At 43.2% G+C, this 19,312-nt stretch overlaps 1 protein-coding gene across 1 annotated transcript; it reads left to right on the top strand.

The window, feature by feature from the left end:
• The first annotated feature begins 17,386 nt into the window (after window positions 1-17,386).
• LOC138771817 (olfactory receptor 6B9-like) lies at window positions 17,387-18,304 on the top strand. Its single transcript, XM_069951823.1, has one exon. It carries the CDS (start codon window positions 17,387-17,389, stop codon window positions 18,302-18,304), a length of 918 nt encoding a protein of 305 aa, XP_069807924.1.
• The last annotated feature ends 1,008 nt before the right edge of the window (window positions 18,305-19,312 follow it).

The following is a 19,312-nucleotide window of genomic DNA, read 5'->3' on the forward strand; positions in this document are numbered from 1 at the left end:
TATTGTAATATAAAGTATACAGAACATTTTTCTGGTGAGGTTTCTGCTTCTTTTGAGCTTGCTCTACTGCCATCAAACAGAAGGAAACCTTGACCGAAACCCAACAGACTTGCTATAAGTCAGGAAGGCTGAACAATAGCGACTGGGGTCCGCCAGTGTAATAGGAAGCCTTGGCAAAGAGAGGTTTATAGAAAGGTTACCTGTTACCTGTCGTGTTCTAATCCACACTTTTATAGTTGGTTTGTAAGTACAAGAACACAATTGATCACCTTTATAGGGGAAATATGTTATTAGAAGCCTTTTAATTTGCATATTGGTGAGATTCACCTTTGTCGCGTCCGTAAATAGGGCCTGTGGGCAATCCAAAGAAAAAGTTATATGTTACTATCATTAATCCCTTCCCTTTATGTCCTGTTGGGGTGGAAGGCTTCAGAGAGGGGTTGCGCAGTGACCCCGCTCTGAACAGCCATGATTCCGACTGCTATCTGCAGCTGGGGACCATGGCTATTAGTAGGCGCGTGTGGATCACTGTGCCCGCTAATTAGACATTTAAATGCAGCTGGTAAAACTGACAGCTTCATTTAAATGCTGTTAAATTGGTTTTCATTGGTGGGAAGATCACTGTTACCTGTAAGGTCGGGACTCAGCGTCGCAATGATGCTGATGCCAGCTCACAGATCGATTGGTAAGGGTTGCAGCAGTCCCTTACAATCGATTTGCAGAATAACTAATCCTATGTAATGTATATACACTACATTGATTCCTATGAGGAATCAGTGTAGTGTATATTGTTGCCCCCTGGTGAAGCAAAAAGTGCAATGTAGTAATAAAAAAAGTCTTTTTAATAATAAAAATCCCCTTCCTATATTAAAAGTTTGAATCCCCAAACCAAACCAAACTTTTCTTAATAAAATAGACCAATTTAAAGTTTTCATTTTCTTTAAGCAGTAAAATAAAACAAATATAAATTGCTGTAATTGTATTGATTTACAGAATAGAAATATAGCATGTACTTTCTACCATAAAGTGTACTTGTTTCAAAATTGTGGGTGTGTCCCCCCCCCCCCAGTTTTACACTACTAATATACATATATTCTTCTGTTTCACCATACATGTAATAGTAAAATAAAGGGTGTCAATACAATCCCAGAAAATAAAAATTTCTAGATTTATGAAAAAAATTAAGAATTATGGCATTTTGAAACCAAAGAGGGGGGAAAAAAAAGGAAAGAAACTTTTCAGGTCACAAGAATGAGGAAAAAGTTGTGACGAGCATCAACTGTGGGCGATCAGCGGAGGTGAGTTTGATTTATTTTTTATTTCTTAGTGCTCCCAGCCTTATATACATGTATATATTATACCAGGGCAACCTGTTTACCTCCTTCATGACTCAAGCATCCAGAAAATTAAAAACACCTTCCCCAGCCCTCCCTGTCTCTTTACTATCACAACTATCTGCCTAGTCCAGGATTTTTCCAAACTAACATATGAGAATTTCTGAAATAATGAAATGAACAATCTTTACAGAGGAGTGTTACCCTAACAGACCAATTTCTGTCAGGCCCCTGGCTTCTATGGAAACCTACAGGCACCCTGTGAACATATTGCAAGGCATTGATGGGCCGACAGAGGGAGCCCCAGTATTGCTCATGTCATCTAAAGGGTTAAAGGAGAATTCCAGCGATTCATAAAATCCAGCATCTGGCAGGGGGGAAATTGATTATGAGTACGAACTTAGGCTTGGTTCACACTACGTTTTTGCAATCCGTTTTGTGCAAAATACAGATGGAAAAAACTGATGCAACTGTGTGGATCCGTTTTTATCCGTTTTTCTATTGCCTTCCATTATTTAAAAAAAACAGATCAAAATGGATCAATTTTTTTTTTTTTTACGGACACAAAAATGAGGTCAACAACGTTTTTTGTGTCTGTAAAAAAAAACAACAGATCCTTTAACCAGGGAGATCTCTCTGTAGCATCTCACGGCTCTGGCTAATAGCGGGGGTCCTGAATACATGTGCAAATCTATAAACAATGGGTTACAGGTTCTTACATATTGTCCTGCAATCTGCCTCTATACATCTTTGGCTTACATTATATTCATTTATTCTGACTAATATTAACATGTGATGATGTTTTTCTTTGTCTGTTGAGGGAATAAAATAAATGGTCTCTGGATATTTTGCAACTGGTAAAAGCCTATATAAGCCAATAATATAATATACTATAGGATCACAGCCCACAACCTGCAAAAGCTCATTGTATGTGCAGCAGCAGCCTTTCTTCTCAGGGTTTATACTTTTGATGCTTATTATAAGGACAAGAGCAACATTATGGTGTAAACTCCTGTCTATCCTCACCATACCACCAGTAACACCAGTAATACTACTGGACATGTATTTGGAGGATTTTCTCACATTCTAGAATAAGTTTTAAAGCAACTCGCCAGTAATGACTGTGAACAATAAGTAACTTTTTCCTTGGGGGATTCAGTATTTTTTGGAAAACCGTAACAGCCAGGAAAAGGCATATTTGCACAGAACAGCTTTTTATTATATCAATTATAATATTTTTATTATATACTTTAATGTAATATTTTTTTGATAAATGGACATGCTGTGCTCTATAGGAAAAATTTCCTGACGGAAGAAAGACTTGGCCCTACATTGCCATGTATTAGGGGTTGCTTTCCTTCAAATTAGTATGCAACCCTTGGAAGTGCCTTAAAACATTTTTGGGAATGATATGCCAAGCCGGAACTTCCACCAGTAGAACAAGGGATTAACCAGAGTTTAGTCCAAAACCCACCTGTGCACAATATCCTGTGAAGTGGACCCCAGAGCTCCCACCTTCATGATTAATTATGATTTCAGGAGTTCCAATACTTTTTGAAAGTTCGCGCTAGTGTGTCAGTACACTAACTCACGGCTGTGTCAGTACACTAACTCAAACTTTGAATTTCTGAATTTTTGCTGAGACTTCAGTAAAGTGTTTAATTTGTTTGTCAGACTTCTATTGAAGTCACTTTCCTGCACCTTGCATCACTGAAGCGACTATATTCACAAAAGCATTACTGGACTTGCAGGGGACCACTGGTTTAGTCACACCACCATACCACATGACACACCACTACTACTCCCAGCTAGCCTGCAGCGTAAAATTCATCATCCCTATGGGTACCACAAATCTTTTTTGAGCAGATTTATCAGTAACCAGGCTTATGTATGCTACACAAACTCAGTAGCATAAGTATATAAAAAAAATAGCGTACAAGGTGGGTACACATCTCACTAAACTGGACCCGGGTTAGCCTAAAATCCAATAAAATGCAATGCAGACAGCACTTCCAAGTATAACTTAAAGTTTAATGCACACCAGTGCCAATCATTGCTTTAAAAAGGCTACACTTGCAGTCTCCAGGGAGGGGTCCACTGTCTTTTTTTTAGCAGGTATAGGTCAGTACCCTGTATTTGTGTATGTGCTGCAATATGTGTCTGTATTACACAACTCCCGCCACTAGGTGTCACTGTTTTACTGCACGTCTGAAAGTGTACAAGGGTTAGCTGATGTCTCTATTATTGATTATGTATTTCCTGCCACAGTCCTCAGATATTTAACTAACCAGTCCCTGAGCTAGCTACCTTAGGAGTGATACCCTATCACAGAGGGTTGTTCTAAACTTATTACCCAATCAGATCCCCTCCAGTTAGCCCAATATATATATATATAGTGGGGTGGGACTCATGCAGCCCCCCGCAGCTCCCCTTGGCCCCCCTGTACTCACCCGCTCACTGCTATCGTGTGTAATAGCGCCGGCAGTGAGCGAGGAACGAGTGCTGTCAGCGGTCGTTTGCTTCTCTCAGTCGCCCCAAGTAATAGGGGCTTAACCCTTCAAACAAAAGATTATTGTATTCAAAGCTGTGAACTTCTACACTTGTCCTTCAAAGTGCTACCAGTGAAAGCTATTCTTGTTTTTTTTTTATCTGAGCCTCAGTTGTCCTTTGCACTCTTCTGCACCTGGGTACAGTTCTCTTCTGTACACTGTACTACAGCAGCTACAACCCTCCACTTTGTGGTGCTGCAGAGCGAGCGCCCAGGGCTCATCTGGTCCTGGCTCACCGTGACAAGTTCCCGCGGGGTGCTTCCAACCTACCCAACATTTGCCCCCCTGTTTTGCTGCAACTTACCCACGGCAACCTCTGCACACTTTATGCCGAAACATCACACTGGTGAGTGTTAAACTCTATGTTCCACTTGGAAGTGCTGTCTGTGTTGCATTTATCAGGCTTTTGTATTCCTTCATCTCATGGGTAAAGCACCTGTAAAGACCCAAACTTCCAATCTCCTTGACTGAAAAATCCTTTGCCAGATAGCAAACATTCGCTCCCTGCATTGTGGATGTCTACTCAATGTGCATAATACAAGCTGCAACTGCTTGGATGTTATTAGTTTAGTTGTGTTTGTCTATAATTATGTGACTAAGGGCCCTATTACACAAAGCGATAATAATCTGTTGTGGGGCACACATTGCTACATGTAATGGCTGATGACTGTGTAAAAAACCCTGCAAAAAACGTTATACATACAGTACTTTTCCATGCTGTTTGCTGTCCTCCCAGCTTCTGCCCGCTCCTCATAGCCACCCGCTGGAACTTCTGAGTTGACAGCCCCACTCAGCCGATCGGGGCTGTCTTGTCTCGGCCAGTGATTGGATGAGCGGCCTGTTCCTTTAGAGATTGGCTCAGAAGTTCCAGTGGTAGCTACGGGGAACGGGCAGAAGCTAGGAGCACAGCAGGGAGCATGGAAAGACATTCATAAAGTTTAGCCCTTGATGCACGATTCGAGCCGTGTAATAGGCTCAGTAAGGGAATGCCGATGGTGCTGCAGCTTTGGGGGCACTGGGACTTGTAAGTATCCCTTGATTGTTATGTTCCCACCACCCCTGGCTTTCCATAAATTTTTAATATTTTCCTCCTTTAACCTCTTAAGGACATATGCCGTACCCCAACCCTGCTCTGAACAGCCGCGATCCCGACTGCTATCTGCAGCACGGGACTGTGGCTATTAGCGGGAGCGGGGCCGATCGCCGCTCCCGCTAATTAACACCGTTAGATGCAGCTGTCAAACATGGCAGCTGCATCTTACAGTGTTATTTGCAGCACATCCCTGGTGTCTAGTGGCAGCATCCCCCCTCACGATGCGATCACAGAGGGTGGATCTTTTAGTCTTACTGGTCGTAATGATGCTGATCCCGGCTCGGTATTCTATTGCAATGGTCTGCAGCAGACCATAGCAATAGAGCACTGATCTCATGGATCGGTGCTGTATATTACAGCTATAGTGATCTCTATCTCTTTTTTTTGAATTTCACCGCACATATAAATTTTTTTCTGGTTTCGCAGCATATTTTATGCAAAAATTAAGCCTGTCATTGCAAAGTACAATTAGTGACGCAAAAAATAAAGGCTCATGTGGGTTTCTAGGTGAAAAAAATGCAAGTGCTATGGCCTTTTAAACACAAGGAGGAAAAAACAAAAACGCAAAAACGATAATTGGCTCTGTCCTTAAGAGGTTAATGCTCAAAAATTGTATTTAAAAAGGATTGACTTACTTTTTCTTAAAACTGTGCTTTGAATCTCTCTTCTAGATCCGTGCTTCCATCTAACATTATGTCTATAAAGAACCAAACAAGAGTGACAGAATTCATCCTTACAGGTTTTGGAAACCTTCACAACTTTAACATCGTATTGTTCATTTTTTTCTTCATCATCTTTCTTTTTTTTTTTTATAACTGTAATTTTTTATTAAAGATTTTGACATTTTTCCATGAAACACAAAAGCACACACACGGTAAGGCTTTTACCTCAGCCCAGAGAGGTAATGCAGACATAGAGCAATTGCAACAATAGGCTGTAACAGTTGGAATATATGTAGTTTCTGCAACCATCGTAAAAATACCAGGGCCGAAACACGGCTAGAGGATTACAAAACAGTATTAGCCAAGAACGGGCGGATCCAACAAGGTAATCCGCTCGAAAATAAAGTACACTGATAACACATAGCAACAAATCACAAGACAGGAGATACATAGGAAGGAGGGGAAAAGGGGTGAAGTAGACTGTTAGGGTATTCCATCGGCGGTCGTAAGAGAGGTGAGGTAAGAGTCCCACATGGTCCATACTGAGTCAAACATTTCCATCTTATTGTTTAGAGAGGCAGTCATTTTTTCTAGGGAGCGCAGTTCCTGCATTCTAGCAATAAAACAGTTCATAGTGGGGGGCGAGACCTGTTTCCATCCCCTCGCAATCAGCGATTTAGCAGCAGTCAAAATGGTCAGTAATAATTTGGATTGTTTCTTCCGTAAAGTTTTGGGGAAGAGATTGAGCAAACATATAGCAGGGTCTCTGGGGATCTCTGTGTGGAAGATTGTAGTGGCCATACCACAGACATCCCTCCAGAACTGCTCAATAAGAGGACATTCCCAGAAAATATGGAAAAGTGAACCAATTGCACCAAGGCATCTCCAGCACGTCGGGGAGATAGAAGCATTCAGCCTATTGAGCAGTTCTGGCGTGTGGTACCAGAACATCATCAGTTTATATTGCGATTCTTTATAGGTGGTACATATAGAGGATTTTGCTGCCCTTTCCCAAATCACATTCCAGCATTCTGGTGGAAGCTGCCTGCCCAACCACGTCTCCCAACGGGACATATACGCATGACCAACCTGGGAATCACCCACAGGGGAATTGAGGATACTATAAATATCTGAAATTAATCCAGCAGTGGAGGTATTACACCTCACCAGTTGTTCAAACGCTGAGGGTTTGGTCACCGTGAGGGTTCCCAGGCGGGACATCATAAAATGTCGTATCTGCAAATACATAAACCCCTCTGAAGACGGTAGCTCCGCCCTGTCCACGAGCCTGTCAAATGGAAGGAGAGTGCGAGTGAGTGGGTCTACGATGTCAGCGAATTGGAAAAGTTTTTTCGAACCCCACAGTTTAACAGGATGGGACTGTAAACTCGGCTGAAAGTTAGGGAAAAGAAGAAAGGAGTGCAGAGGAGAGGCTTTAGAGATGAGCCCAAATTTAGAATAGCAGGAAGACCAGATATGCAGGGTAAAGCGGATAGGCCCCAGTAGGTTGAGATGTGCGGGGGGGGGGGGAGGAGTGCCACAAAAATGAGTTGGGGTGAAATGGGGCCAGCCAGATCTTCTCAATTTCCACCCATCTCTTGTAGGCCAAGTACTTTGACCAGGCAAGAATCTGTCGCAGGTGGGTCGCCCAGTAATAATGGAGTATGTTCGGAACTGCCAGCCCGCCTTGCGTCTTACTACTCATCATTACTGACTTAGGTATGCGGTGCCGTTTTGATGACCAGATAAATTTAAAAATATCCCTCTGAAGGGCCTTGAGTTCTGAGAGAGGTACTCTTACAGGAAGAGTTTCAAAGTAGTAAAGCAATTTGGGCAATATGGTCATTTTCACCGAGGCGACCCTACCCAGGAGAGATATAAAGTGGGAGGTCCATTTAGAGAGGAGAGTTCTGATGTCCCTAAATAGAGCGGGGAAGTTAGCTGAGTACAGGGTAGTGTACGAGGGTGTCAGTTGAATGCCTAAATATTTAAGGGAAGATGTAGTCCATTTAAATTTAAATACAGAGCGCAGATGTGTGACCTGGTGAGCAGGCAGATTTAAGGGCATGGCTTCTGATTTAGTGGTGTTAACTTTATAGCCTGATAGGACTCCAAATCTAGTGAGGAGGTCGCGTAAGACAGGGAGGGTCGTGACGGGGTCAGACAGGGTGAGGAGGACATCATCGGCAAAAAGCATAATTTTGAATTCCTTGCCTCTAACCGACACCCCACGTATATCGGGGCAATTGTGTACCGCCGCCGCCAGGGGCTCGATGCATAGAACAAATAATAAGGGCGACAGCGGGCAGCCCTGTCGGGTGCCATTCAGAATTGGAAAGGTTCTAGACAACATATGGGGGAATTTAATAGCTGCAGTAGGGGTCGAATATAATGCCTCAATTGCAGTCAGAAAGGGTCCCCTAAGACCAAAGCGTTTTAGGGTCTCAAACATAAACGGCCAGCCAAGGCGATCAAAGGCCTTTTCTGCATCCAGACTAAGAAGCACTGCCCTCTCCGACTGCTGGTTGACTGCATCGATAATGTCAATGGCCCGTCTGGTATTGTCCCCACCCTGTCTGCCGGACACAAACCCAACCTGATCTGCATTCACGAGGGAGGGTAGCCAATAACCTAGTCTAGTGGCCAATATTTTGGTGAAGATTTTAAAGTCTGAGTTCAAGAGGGAGATCGGCCTGTAGTTGGCACAATCTGTGTGGTCCGTACCTGGCTTAGGGATGAGGGTGACAAATGAGTGGGACAAGGAGGAAGGTATAGCTTCCCCTTGAAGAAAAGAGTTAAAAAGTGATAACAGTCTGGGGGACAGGTCTGCAGAGAAGGTTTTATAATAGAGATAGGTAAAACCATCCGGTCCCGGTGCCCGGCCCGACGGAAGAGATTTAAGTGTTTCTGACAGCTCTTCCATGCTAATAGGTGCGTTTAACTCATCTATAGCATTGTTTGGCAAAGAGGGGAGCTGACATTCTGACAGAAATTCATTAATCCGGCAGGAACGGGCCTCAGGGTCGGAGGGAAGGGTAGACGGTAGCGAGTATAGCTTAGAGTAGAATTGGAGGAATAGGGAAGAGATATCCGCAGGATGATATCGCAGAGCGCCCGAGGAATCCCTGAGGACCTGGGGGGACTGGGAGGCTGTTTGGTCATTTAGTTTGCGAGCTAGGAGAGTATGGGCTTTATTGCCTTTTTCATAAAAGCGCTGCTTGGAATAGAGGAGCAGCTTCTCTACTTTCATTAATGATAGCTCTTTCAGACGTGATCTCGCAGCCACCAGTCGCCGCAGCCTCACCAGAGATGGGCGGTCAGCTAGGGAGCGCTCCAAAGTCTGAATTTCCCGCTTAGCTGCCAGAAAGGCCATCTGGGAGTCTCGTTTATGACGAGAGCTCAGAGCGATACAATGCCCTCTGACTACTGCCTTATGGGCCTCCCACAGGATGACTTCAGAGTTTACAGAGCCCCCATTGTCCAGGAAGTAAGAGGTAATACTGGCCTTGATCGAATCACGGGACAACGGGTACTTCAGCAGGGTTTCATTTAGGCGCCAATGACAATGGCGTGTTGGTGTCATTAAGCTTTTTAGACAGATCACCACTGGCCCGTGATCCGACCAGGAGATAGGGTCTATATGTGCCTTTTGTAGGAGCCTGACAGTGGGAATATTACCAAAGAAATAATCAATTCTAGAATGTAGGCGATGTGGATGGGAGTAAAACGTATATTCCCTCTCCGTAGGATGGTCTAGCCTCCAGAGGTCGTATAGGTTATGTTTTCGGATAAGTTTGCGGAATTCAGTGGAAAGTCTGGTCTGGTCTGCAGGGACAGCTCGGTTATCTACAGAGTGTCTGTCTAGCAGATCTGAAAAAGTTAAATTAAAGTCTCCCCCTATAACTCTGGGAGCCGGGAGGTATTTTGCCAACTTATTGAACACCCTACGGAGGAAGGGAATCTGGGTCCTATTTGGGGCATAGATATTACAAAAAATTAGAGGTTTACCATGCAGCGTGCCTTCCACTATGACATACCGCCCGCCCGGGTCTGAGAATGAAGAAGAAACCTGGAAGGGGAAGGAGCGAGAGAAAAGGATAGCTACCCCTGCAGTTTTAGTGCCCCTGGAGGCAGTGATAGCTATGGGATAGGAGTGGTGGGAAAAAGAGAAGGTCGCGGTGTTATCAAAATGCGTTTCCTGTAGGAAAGCCACGTCTGCTTTTAGATTGCGTAATTCCCTTAAGGTCAAACGGCGTTTGACATTGGAGTTAAGGCCCTTTACATTTAGAGTCACTATTCTAGCCATTGGGAGGGAGTAGTGAACACGGACCAGCGAAATAACAACTCACCCAGTTCAGACAGCTCGCGGACAGGGACGGGCTCCCCTCACCGTTATGTGGATGTAGGTTAATAGCCGAAGGACCCCTGGAGATAGGGAGAGAAGGGGAAAGGAAGGGAGGGGAGAGAAAACGCAGACAGACAAGACAAAGACACCATAGACGGACATTTGTAGGAGCCCATGGCTCACCATCCTGACACATCATATCAGGACAAAGGGGTAAATAGATTAACCATAAGAGTATAACATATAGAAATAAACAACCCAAAGGTTGAAACATTATGCCCCTATCGGGGGGGAGGTAGGAAGCACCAAGTGGGTCAACAGCAGACCAAGCAAAGAACATACAAAGAACCGAGCAACACAGCTATGGTAATATCAATTATCGTAAAAGTAGGCCATGTTACAATAGCCCATAAGGGGCTAGGCTGTTGTGAGGTAGGGAGGACACGAGGCTCACAGCCACGTCTCTACTCATGAGGGAGATCTATGTCCTGCACAGGAGTGGGAGTCGGTTCAGTGGATCCTGAGCGCTTTCTCTTCTGTCGCTGGGTTTGCCACACTGGTGGCGGTGATGGAGGAGGGGGAGCGATAGTCCATTCCGATATTTTGGGAATCGGGATGTCCAGGGTGTCACAGAACTTGGGGAGGTCTGACAGGGTTCGCAGGACAGCGGAACGCCCATTCCTGCGAGCAGAGAGTGCAAAAGGAAAGTTCCATCTGTATGAGGCGTTGCAGTCCCGCAGAATTGCAAGCAAAGGGCGCAGAAAGCGGCGTTTCTGCAGAGTTATCCAGGATAAATCAGGAAAGAGTTGAAGGGATGCACCGTAGAAATCCAGGTCCCGGAGAGAGCGAGCTTTAGTCATGATGGCCTCTTTAACCGTATAGTCATGTAGGCAACAGATAACATCTCGGGGCGCACCCGATGTCGGTTTGGGCCTGAGAGCCCTGTGTGCCCTGTCGAACTTAATCTTGTTGGTGGGTGGTTCACCCAGAATGGAATTAAAGAGTCCTTCTAGGGTACTGACAAGGTCATCATCATGCGTCGCTTCGGGGAGGCCTCTTATTCGTATGTTATTGCGCCACCCTCTATTATCCAGGTCTTCAATGTGGCGTTGCATATCATCCAGAGTATGGGCCTGGGTGCAAACAGTGGATCTCAATTTGTCAATATAGACTCTGGTAGAATCATGGTCGTTTTCCAATGAGTCAACCCTCTGAGAAATATGGTGTAGGTCCTTTCTCACCTCTGCAAGCTCTACCCTGAAAGTCTCTTTCACTTCATTAATCAGGGACTTAAAGTCCTGTTTGGTGGGGAGCTGAGACAGCAGGTCCTGGACCCCTTGCTGGGACATAGTGCCAATGATAGAAGTTTCAGAGTCCGAGTCTGCTGTGCGCCAATCTGATCTAGGCGAGGTATCAGAGCGGGACGGGGCACCATTATTCTTAGTGGACTGAGTCTGGCCCCCCTTCTTATTCTTCTCCCCCCGCTGTGTTTTCTGTACGGCGGCCATCATATATTGTGATATGCGCTGCTGCCCCTTTAAGGTGATGGGGTCAGCGCGCTGTCGGGCCTGTTGTATGGGGGATAGAGAGGCTTGATGACAGCTATCCCCTTCTATAGTTCCCAGGCCTGTGTCCAGAGCTCCCAGCTCGTTGTCAGAGCTAGTAGGGGAGAGATGAAGGGGCCCAGCTACAGGCCGCACTCCGCCGGCCGGAAAACAAGATGGCCGCGCGCCACGTGGGAGCTCACCCTCCGTCTCGGCTGTCGGGCCAGGCGGATCCCCTCTCCTCACCTCCGATGGACTCCGCGGCGGGCTAGGAGGGATCCGGTCCCTGGCTCCAGCCAGGTCTGACCGCGGGCTGCAGGGGAGCTGAAGGAGCGTCCGCCTCGTGTCAGGCCGCCGGGACTCTGATGCGGCCGCGCCGCGAGTGAGGTATGGGGCGGACGGGTGCAGGCGGGTAGCAGGTCTGGCGTGGGTGAAGGGTGGTCTCGGGGTCCCCCGGTACCTCTGCTCCATGTATAGGAACCCGTCAGCTGCCTCAGAACGGGTGTATGGCCTCTTATGTAGCTGTGTATGCCCGGAGCTCCTCACTCAGGCTGCCATCTCCATCGGCGGTTCGCCACGCCCCCCCATCATCTTTCTTTTTACGTTGGTAGGAAACCTTCTCATCATAGTCCTAGTATCAGTTACTGCTCAGCTCCAGACCCCCATGTATTACTTCCTATGTCATCTCTCCCTTTCCGACCTTGTGATTACTACAAATATTCTTCCCAACATGCTAAGCGCCATTCTTTATGGAGGGATAAAGATGGCATATCTTGCCTGTATCACACAGTTGTATTTTTATAGTGGTTCAACCATTACTGAATGTTTCCTCCTTCCGGTGATGTCCTATGACCGATACCTGGCCATCTGCAACCCCCTAAGATATTCCATTATTATGGACCTTAAGTTTCGTATATGTCTATCACTATGGCCATGGTTGCTGGGTCTTACTCTTAATCTTACAGGTGTCTTGAGTGTATCCAACTATCATTTTTCACGTGACAATATTATTGACCATTTCTATTGTGACCTTTCACCTCTTCAGAAACTTTCTTGCTCAGACACGTCTCTTGTAGAACTGGAAGCATTTCTGTTTTCTATGCCAATATTTCTCTTTCCATGTGGTTTTATCATTGTAACCTATGTGTATATCTTCCTCACCATAATTAGGATACCAACAAAAATTGGAAAACAAAAAGCTTTCTCAACTTGTAGTTCTCATCTTACTGTTGTGGGGACGTTTTATGGGACATTAATAGCAAAATAAATGGTCCCATCTAAAGGATACACCTTACTTATTAATAAGATGCTTTCATTACTGCATACAGTATTTACCCCTCTGTTTAACCCTATAATATACAGTCTCAGAAACCAGGACATAAAGATGGCACTTAAAAAGATTACTGGTCAGAAATAAGAACTTTTATCCTATTCCTATGTAGCCTGTGCCAGCTGGAGCCAAAGATAAGCTTGTGGACTTCTTAATGGCATTTGATACTGCGTCATATAAAAGGTTGGTCTAAAAAAGGGGATGCTTGGATTAGAGGGGAAAAATATGTAACTGGCTGAATCATACCAAACAGAGGGTGGTCATTGATGGAACATATTCAGATTGGGCCACAATTACTGGTGGAGTACCACAGGGATCAGTATCGGGCTACAAAGTAGAATCTCCATACTAAACTGGGTGATCACCACAGAGGAGGATAATATAATATTACAAAAGGATTTGGAGAAGCTGGAGGCTTGGGCAGATAAGTGGCAGATGAACCATAATGTGGATAAATATACGGTTATGCACTTGGACAGTGGAATAAGTACAGTTAATAAGTAATAAGTACAGTTATGTGCTAAATAATAAAACACTGGGGAAAACGTCTTCCAAAAAGGAACTAGGGGTATTGGTGGACATTAAACTTAACTTAAGTGATTAGTGCCAGGCAGTGGCTGCCAAGGCTCATAAAATGATGGGATGATGCTAAAGATGAGAACATAGTTTTGCGTCTTTATAAATCACTGGTCAGACCACATATGGAATAATGTGTACAGTTTTGGGCATCTGTATATAAGAGGAACAAGGCTGAACTGGAGCGGGTGCAGTGGAGGGTGACAAAGGTCATTAAGGGAATGGGTGGGTAATGTCATCACAACTTGGGGAAAATGCCTTCCTGTGGGGGTCCTGGAGCATCCCAGGCATGGGGGGAGGTAAGAAAGTATTGGATGTTATGTTCGCCCTGCCCCTGCATATTTTAGCCAGGGCCCGGACTTCTACTTTAAGTAGTGATGTATGGTGCCACCACAGGCTCTCACTGCCGGGTGTAAGAGTGGCCTCAATCAACTTTTAGGACTTGATGTCAATTTTGGTCAAATTTTTGCAGAAATCTAGACAATTCTGAAGGGTTCACAAATTTTCAAGTACAAAATGTGCAAAATTATCTTTAATTACAGAAATGTAAAAAAAAAATTGTCCTGCAATCTACCAGTAAACCTTTTGGGCTTACATTATAAAAATTGATGCTAACAGTGTTGTTTTTCTTTGTGTACAGTTGGGATTTAATAAATGTTCCCTAGATATTTTACAATTGCATTTAACAGCTGCAAAATCTTATAAAAGCCAATAACGCTACTATACTATAGAATCAGAGCCTACAAACCTACAGAAGCACATTGTAGGTGCAGCAGCAGCCTTTCCTCTCAGGATTTAGAATACTTTTGATGTTAGTTATAAGGACAAGAGTAGTAGTGAAGTGTGAACTCCCTCATAGTCTCAGGATGCCCGCAGTAATATTGAGCATATTTTTGGAGGAGTTTGTACCCCAAAATAAGGTCAATTTACTATCCTTAGACCTGGGAACAGTAAAATAATGTTAGGGTGCCCTTACACATCCTTTTTGTGTGGCGTTTTTTCCTGGCATTTTTTCTAGCGTTTTTGACTTTTTGACACTTTTTGTGGTTTAGGCATTTTTGTGTGCTGAACTTTTTTTTTCTTCCTTTGCCATTACATGACCTAGTTGCTTAACGACAAAAGGTGGCAAAAACGCCCGAAAAAAAAAATATATATATATATATATATATATATATAATCTCATACGCACAGCAATGGCTTTTTTGAGATAACCAGAACAATCCCATTGAAGTCTATGGTAGAAAAAAAACACCTCAGTTTGCAAAATAAAAAAAAGTCACCCCCTCAGCATGCTGCATTTTGAAAAAAATGCCATAGAGCCTCAAAAAAACGCCAGAAAGGAAAGAAAAACGGTACTTCGAAAAATTCCATGTGTCTAAGGCAGATCCGAAACTTCCATTGACCCCCAGATAACAGCTAGCCTCTGGCATTTTTGCAAAAAAAAAAAAAAAAAACAAAAAACGCCATGGCATTTTTATTGGCGTTTTTCCAAGATTTTAAGGCAGTGTAAAGTATGTAATTTTCTCTTTTTTATGTGATTCTTGCAGCTTGTGCCGCCCACAGGCCGTTTTTCCCAAGATCGGAGAAGTGGGTGCTGTATTCCGATCCGATTCCGTCCTGCTACTGTTACTACCTATAGAGGTTCATATCGTGTTCTTATTTCCCTACTTTGTGTCTGGCGTCCATCACTTGATGATACTATTAGCTTGTGACTCCTCTGTATAATATCAGGTGTGCAGCTCTTCTGCGTCCCCTGAGCACAGCTGTGTGTAGTGACAATGCAATGAATTCCCCCTAGATATATTGTGATATACATTAGCAATATGACTAATATAACAGCCAATTATGCTTCTATATGAACCGACAAAAACATGATGTTTAATTATTTAGCTGTATTGTTCTACATTGTCTGTAATATTTAACTGTAATTGACCACAAATAAAGATTGCAAAGTTGAATTGAATCTGATGTGCTGTGTACGGCACATGTCTTGTTTTGGTGGTGAACAGAACTTGTTCTATTATTCCAGACCTGTGTATTAATGGTTTGTTCAATCAGCCCCGAATATGTATATGTGGAATATGGACAGACAATATTTTTTGATTTTTAGAATGTTAAGTCTACCATGTAGCTGTTCCATTCTGATTCTTTATTCCATGTCAGTCACAATATTTCTATGAAGAACCATACAGGAAGGACTGAATTCGTTCTATTGGGTTTTGGAGAATTTCACAGCTTGAATATTATGTTCTTCATGTTTTTCTTGATCGTCTTTCCTCTTACACTTATGGGAAACCTTCTGATCATTCTTCTAGTATCAGTCACTCCTCAGCTCCAGACCCCCATGTATTACTTCCTATGTCATCTTTCCCTTTCCGACCTTGTGATTTCCGGAAATATCTTTCCCAACATGCTCGGCGCCATTCTTCTGGGAGGGATAAGAATGAGTTACGTTGGCTGTATCACACAGTTTTATTTCTTGAGTGGTACAATTACTGAATGTTTTCTCCTTCCGATGATGCTCCCTAGATATTTTTCAATTGCATTTAACAGCTGCAAAATCTTATAAAAGCCAATAACGCTACTATACTATAGAATCAGAGCCTATAAACCTACAGAAGCACATTGTAGGTGCAGCAGCAGCCTTTTCTCTCAGGATTTATAATACTTTTGATGTTAGTTATAAGGACAAGAGTAGTAGTGAAGTGTGAACTCCCCCATAGTCTCAGGATGCCCGCAGTAATATTGAGCATATTTTTGGAGGAGTTTCTGAAATTTTAAAAAAATAAATTATAACGCTACCAAAAAAAAAAGGCACTCTACTATCCTGATACCTGGGAACAGTAAATTAATGTTAGGGTGCCCTCACTCATCCTTTTCCTGGCATTTTTTCTAGTGTTTTTGAGTTTATGCGTGAATGATATTTTTTGTGGTTTAGGCATTTTTGCAAGCTGAACTTTTTTTTATCCTTTGCTATCACATGACCTAGTTGCTGGACCACAAAAGGTGCGAAAAACGCCAGAAAAAAAAGCCATACGCACTGGCTTTTTTGAGACAACCAGAACAATCCCATTGAAGTCTATGGTAGAAAAAAACGCTACGGCAAAAAAAAAAAAAAAAAAACGCCGCCACCTCAGCATCCTGCATTTTGGAAAAACTGCCCAAAAGCCTCAAAAATGCCAGAAAGGAAACAAAAACACGATAAGGTAGATCATAAACTTTAATTGACCTCCAGCTAACAGCTGGCCTCTGGCATTTTTTGGGGGGGAAAAAAGCCATGGCAATTTTTATTGATATTTTAAGTATGTAATTTTCTCTTTTTTATGTGATACTTGCAGCTTGTGCCGCCCACAGGCCTTTTGGCACAAGATCGGAGAAGTGGGTGCTGTATTCCGATCCGATTCCGTCCTGCTACTGTTACCACCTATAGAAGTTCATATTGTGTTCTTATTTCCCTACTTAGTGTCTGGCGTCCATCACTTGATGATACTATTAGCTTGTGACTCCTCTGTATATCATCAGGTGTGCAGCTCTTCTGCGTCCCCTGAGCACAGCTGTGTATAGTGACAATGCAATGCATTCCCCCTAGATATATTGTGATATACATTAGCAATATGACTAATATAACAGCCAATTATGCTACTGACAGAAACATGATGTTTAATTATTTAGCTGTATTGTTCTACATTGTCTGTAATATTTAACTGTAATTGACCACAAATAAAGATTGCAAAGTTGAATTGAATCTGATGTGCTGTGTACGGCACATGTCTTGTTTTGGTGGTAAACAGAACTTGTTCTGTTATTCCAGACCTGTGTATTAATAGCTTGTTCCATTAGCCCAGAATATGTATATGTGGAATATAAACAGACAATATTTTTTAGATTTTTAGAATGTTAAGTCTACCATGTAGCTGTTCCATTCTGATTCTGTATTCCATGTCAGTCACAGTATGAAGAACCAAACAAGAGTGACAGAATTTGTTCTATTGGGTTTTGGAGACTTTGACAGCTTTAATATTTTGTTCTTCCTGTTTTTCTTGATCATCTTTCTTCTAACACTGATGGGAAACCTGATGATGATTCTTCTGGTATCAGTCACTCCTCAGCTCCAGACCCCCATGTATTACTTCCTATGTCATCTTTCCCTTTCTGACCTTGTGATTTCCGGAAATATTGTTCCCAACATGCTGGCCGCCATTCTTCATGGAGGGATAAGAATGAGTTACGTTGGCTGTATCACACAGTTGTATGTCTTAAGTGGTACAGCGTTTACTGAATGTTTTCTCCTTCCAGTGATGTCCTATGACCGATACCTGGCCATCTGCAACCCCCTGAGATATTCCAGTATCATGGACATAAAGTTTAGGACTTGTCTATCACTATGGTCATGGTTGCTGGGTTTTACTCTTAATCTTGTTGGAGTTTTGCCAGTATCAGAGCTTAATTTCTGCCATGACAATATCATTGACCATTTCTTCTGTGATATTTCTCCTCTTATGAAACTTTCTTGCTCAGACACGTCTCTTGTAGAACTAGATGAATTTCTATTTTGTTCGGTAATTTTTTTCCTTCCTTGGGTTTTTACCATTGTAACCTATGTATATATCCTCCTCACCATAGTCAAGATACCAACAACTACCGGCAAAAAGAAAGCTTTCTCAACTTGCAGTTCCCATCTTATTGTTGTGGCAACGTTTTACGGCACATTAATAGTTAAATTCATGGTCCCATCTAAAGCAAGCACCCTATTCTTCGATAAGATTATTTCCTTACTGCACGCTGTATTTACCCCTCTGTTTAACCCCATAATATACAGCCTCAGAAACCAGGACATAAAAATGGCACTTAAAAAAGTGTCTGGTAAATAAAGAGAAACATTTTATATTTATATACTGTGGTGATCAATATCCCCAGATCTCAAAATAATGAACAGAGGTCACCCACCCAGCCCTTCAAGCATTTCTAATTCCTATTTTGATAATTATCTAGTGTCCAAACCTGAGACCAGGAACTAAGTCGGTCATAAACACCAGGACCCATAAAACTTGTTTACAGAGACAAATCACATCCTGGTCTTTCACAAACCAGAGACCCAGAGAGGTTAGGCAGCAACGGAGGTCACCCATAGAACACCATTCTCACATCTGAAAGGGTCCTGGAATAACCCTCCAGATTATATTATCAACTCCATATAGGTCACAGTTTGGGTTGCAACATAGTCTCCGAGGACCTTTCCTTGAGTGTGATCCAGGGGGCCCAAATCTTGAGATACATATCATAAGACAAAGATTGCCAACTTATAATTTCCTCAAGCCTTCGGGTGTCCTCCATTTTCTCTATCCATCGGCAGATGGGGGGGGGGGGAGGATCTGAGGATCTCCAGTATAGCGGAATCAGTAATTTGGCTGCGGCCAACAGATGTGTAATCAAAGAATGTTTGCTAGGGCTAAAGGACGAAGAGGGAGATCATAGGAGTACTAATTCTGACGACAAATTTGGCACACGTCCAGGTGATTTGGAAATCCAGTTAATCCCCTGGTCCCAAAATGGGTGTATGGCACTGCAATACCATCAAATGTGTAAAATAGAACCTCTGGCCTTACCACATCTCCAGCAAAGGTCATCAGGGATAATACCATGGTCATGAAGAAAGTTGGGGGTTCTACACTACCTAGTAAAAAGTTTAAAAGAGGCTTCTTGGAAGCACACACAAATAGAAAAGCCATGGGAATGCATTGCCATAAATTTAGCTTGTCAGTAAATACTATCTGCAATACCTCCTCCCACGCCAACAGACAATAGGGTTTAGACTAGAGATGAGCGAATACGATTCGATCGAGATGATATTCGATCAAATATTGCGGTATTCGAAAGAT

The sequence above is a fragment of the Dendropsophus ebraccatus genome, chromosome 14 (genome assembly GCF_027789765.1).
Source record: "Dendropsophus ebraccatus isolate aDenEbr1 chromosome 14, aDenEbr1.pat, whole genome shotgun sequence".
In the NCBI taxonomy this organism is placed as follows: Eukaryota; Metazoa; Chordata; class Amphibia; order Anura; family Hylidae; genus Dendropsophus; species Dendropsophus ebraccatus.

Bases quoted from the DNA above. Each gene is read 5' to 3' on its own strand.
- LOC138771817 (XM_069951823.1), top strand. From the start codon at position 17,387: ATGAAGAACCAAACAAGAGTGACAGAATTTGTTCTATTGGGTTTTGGA.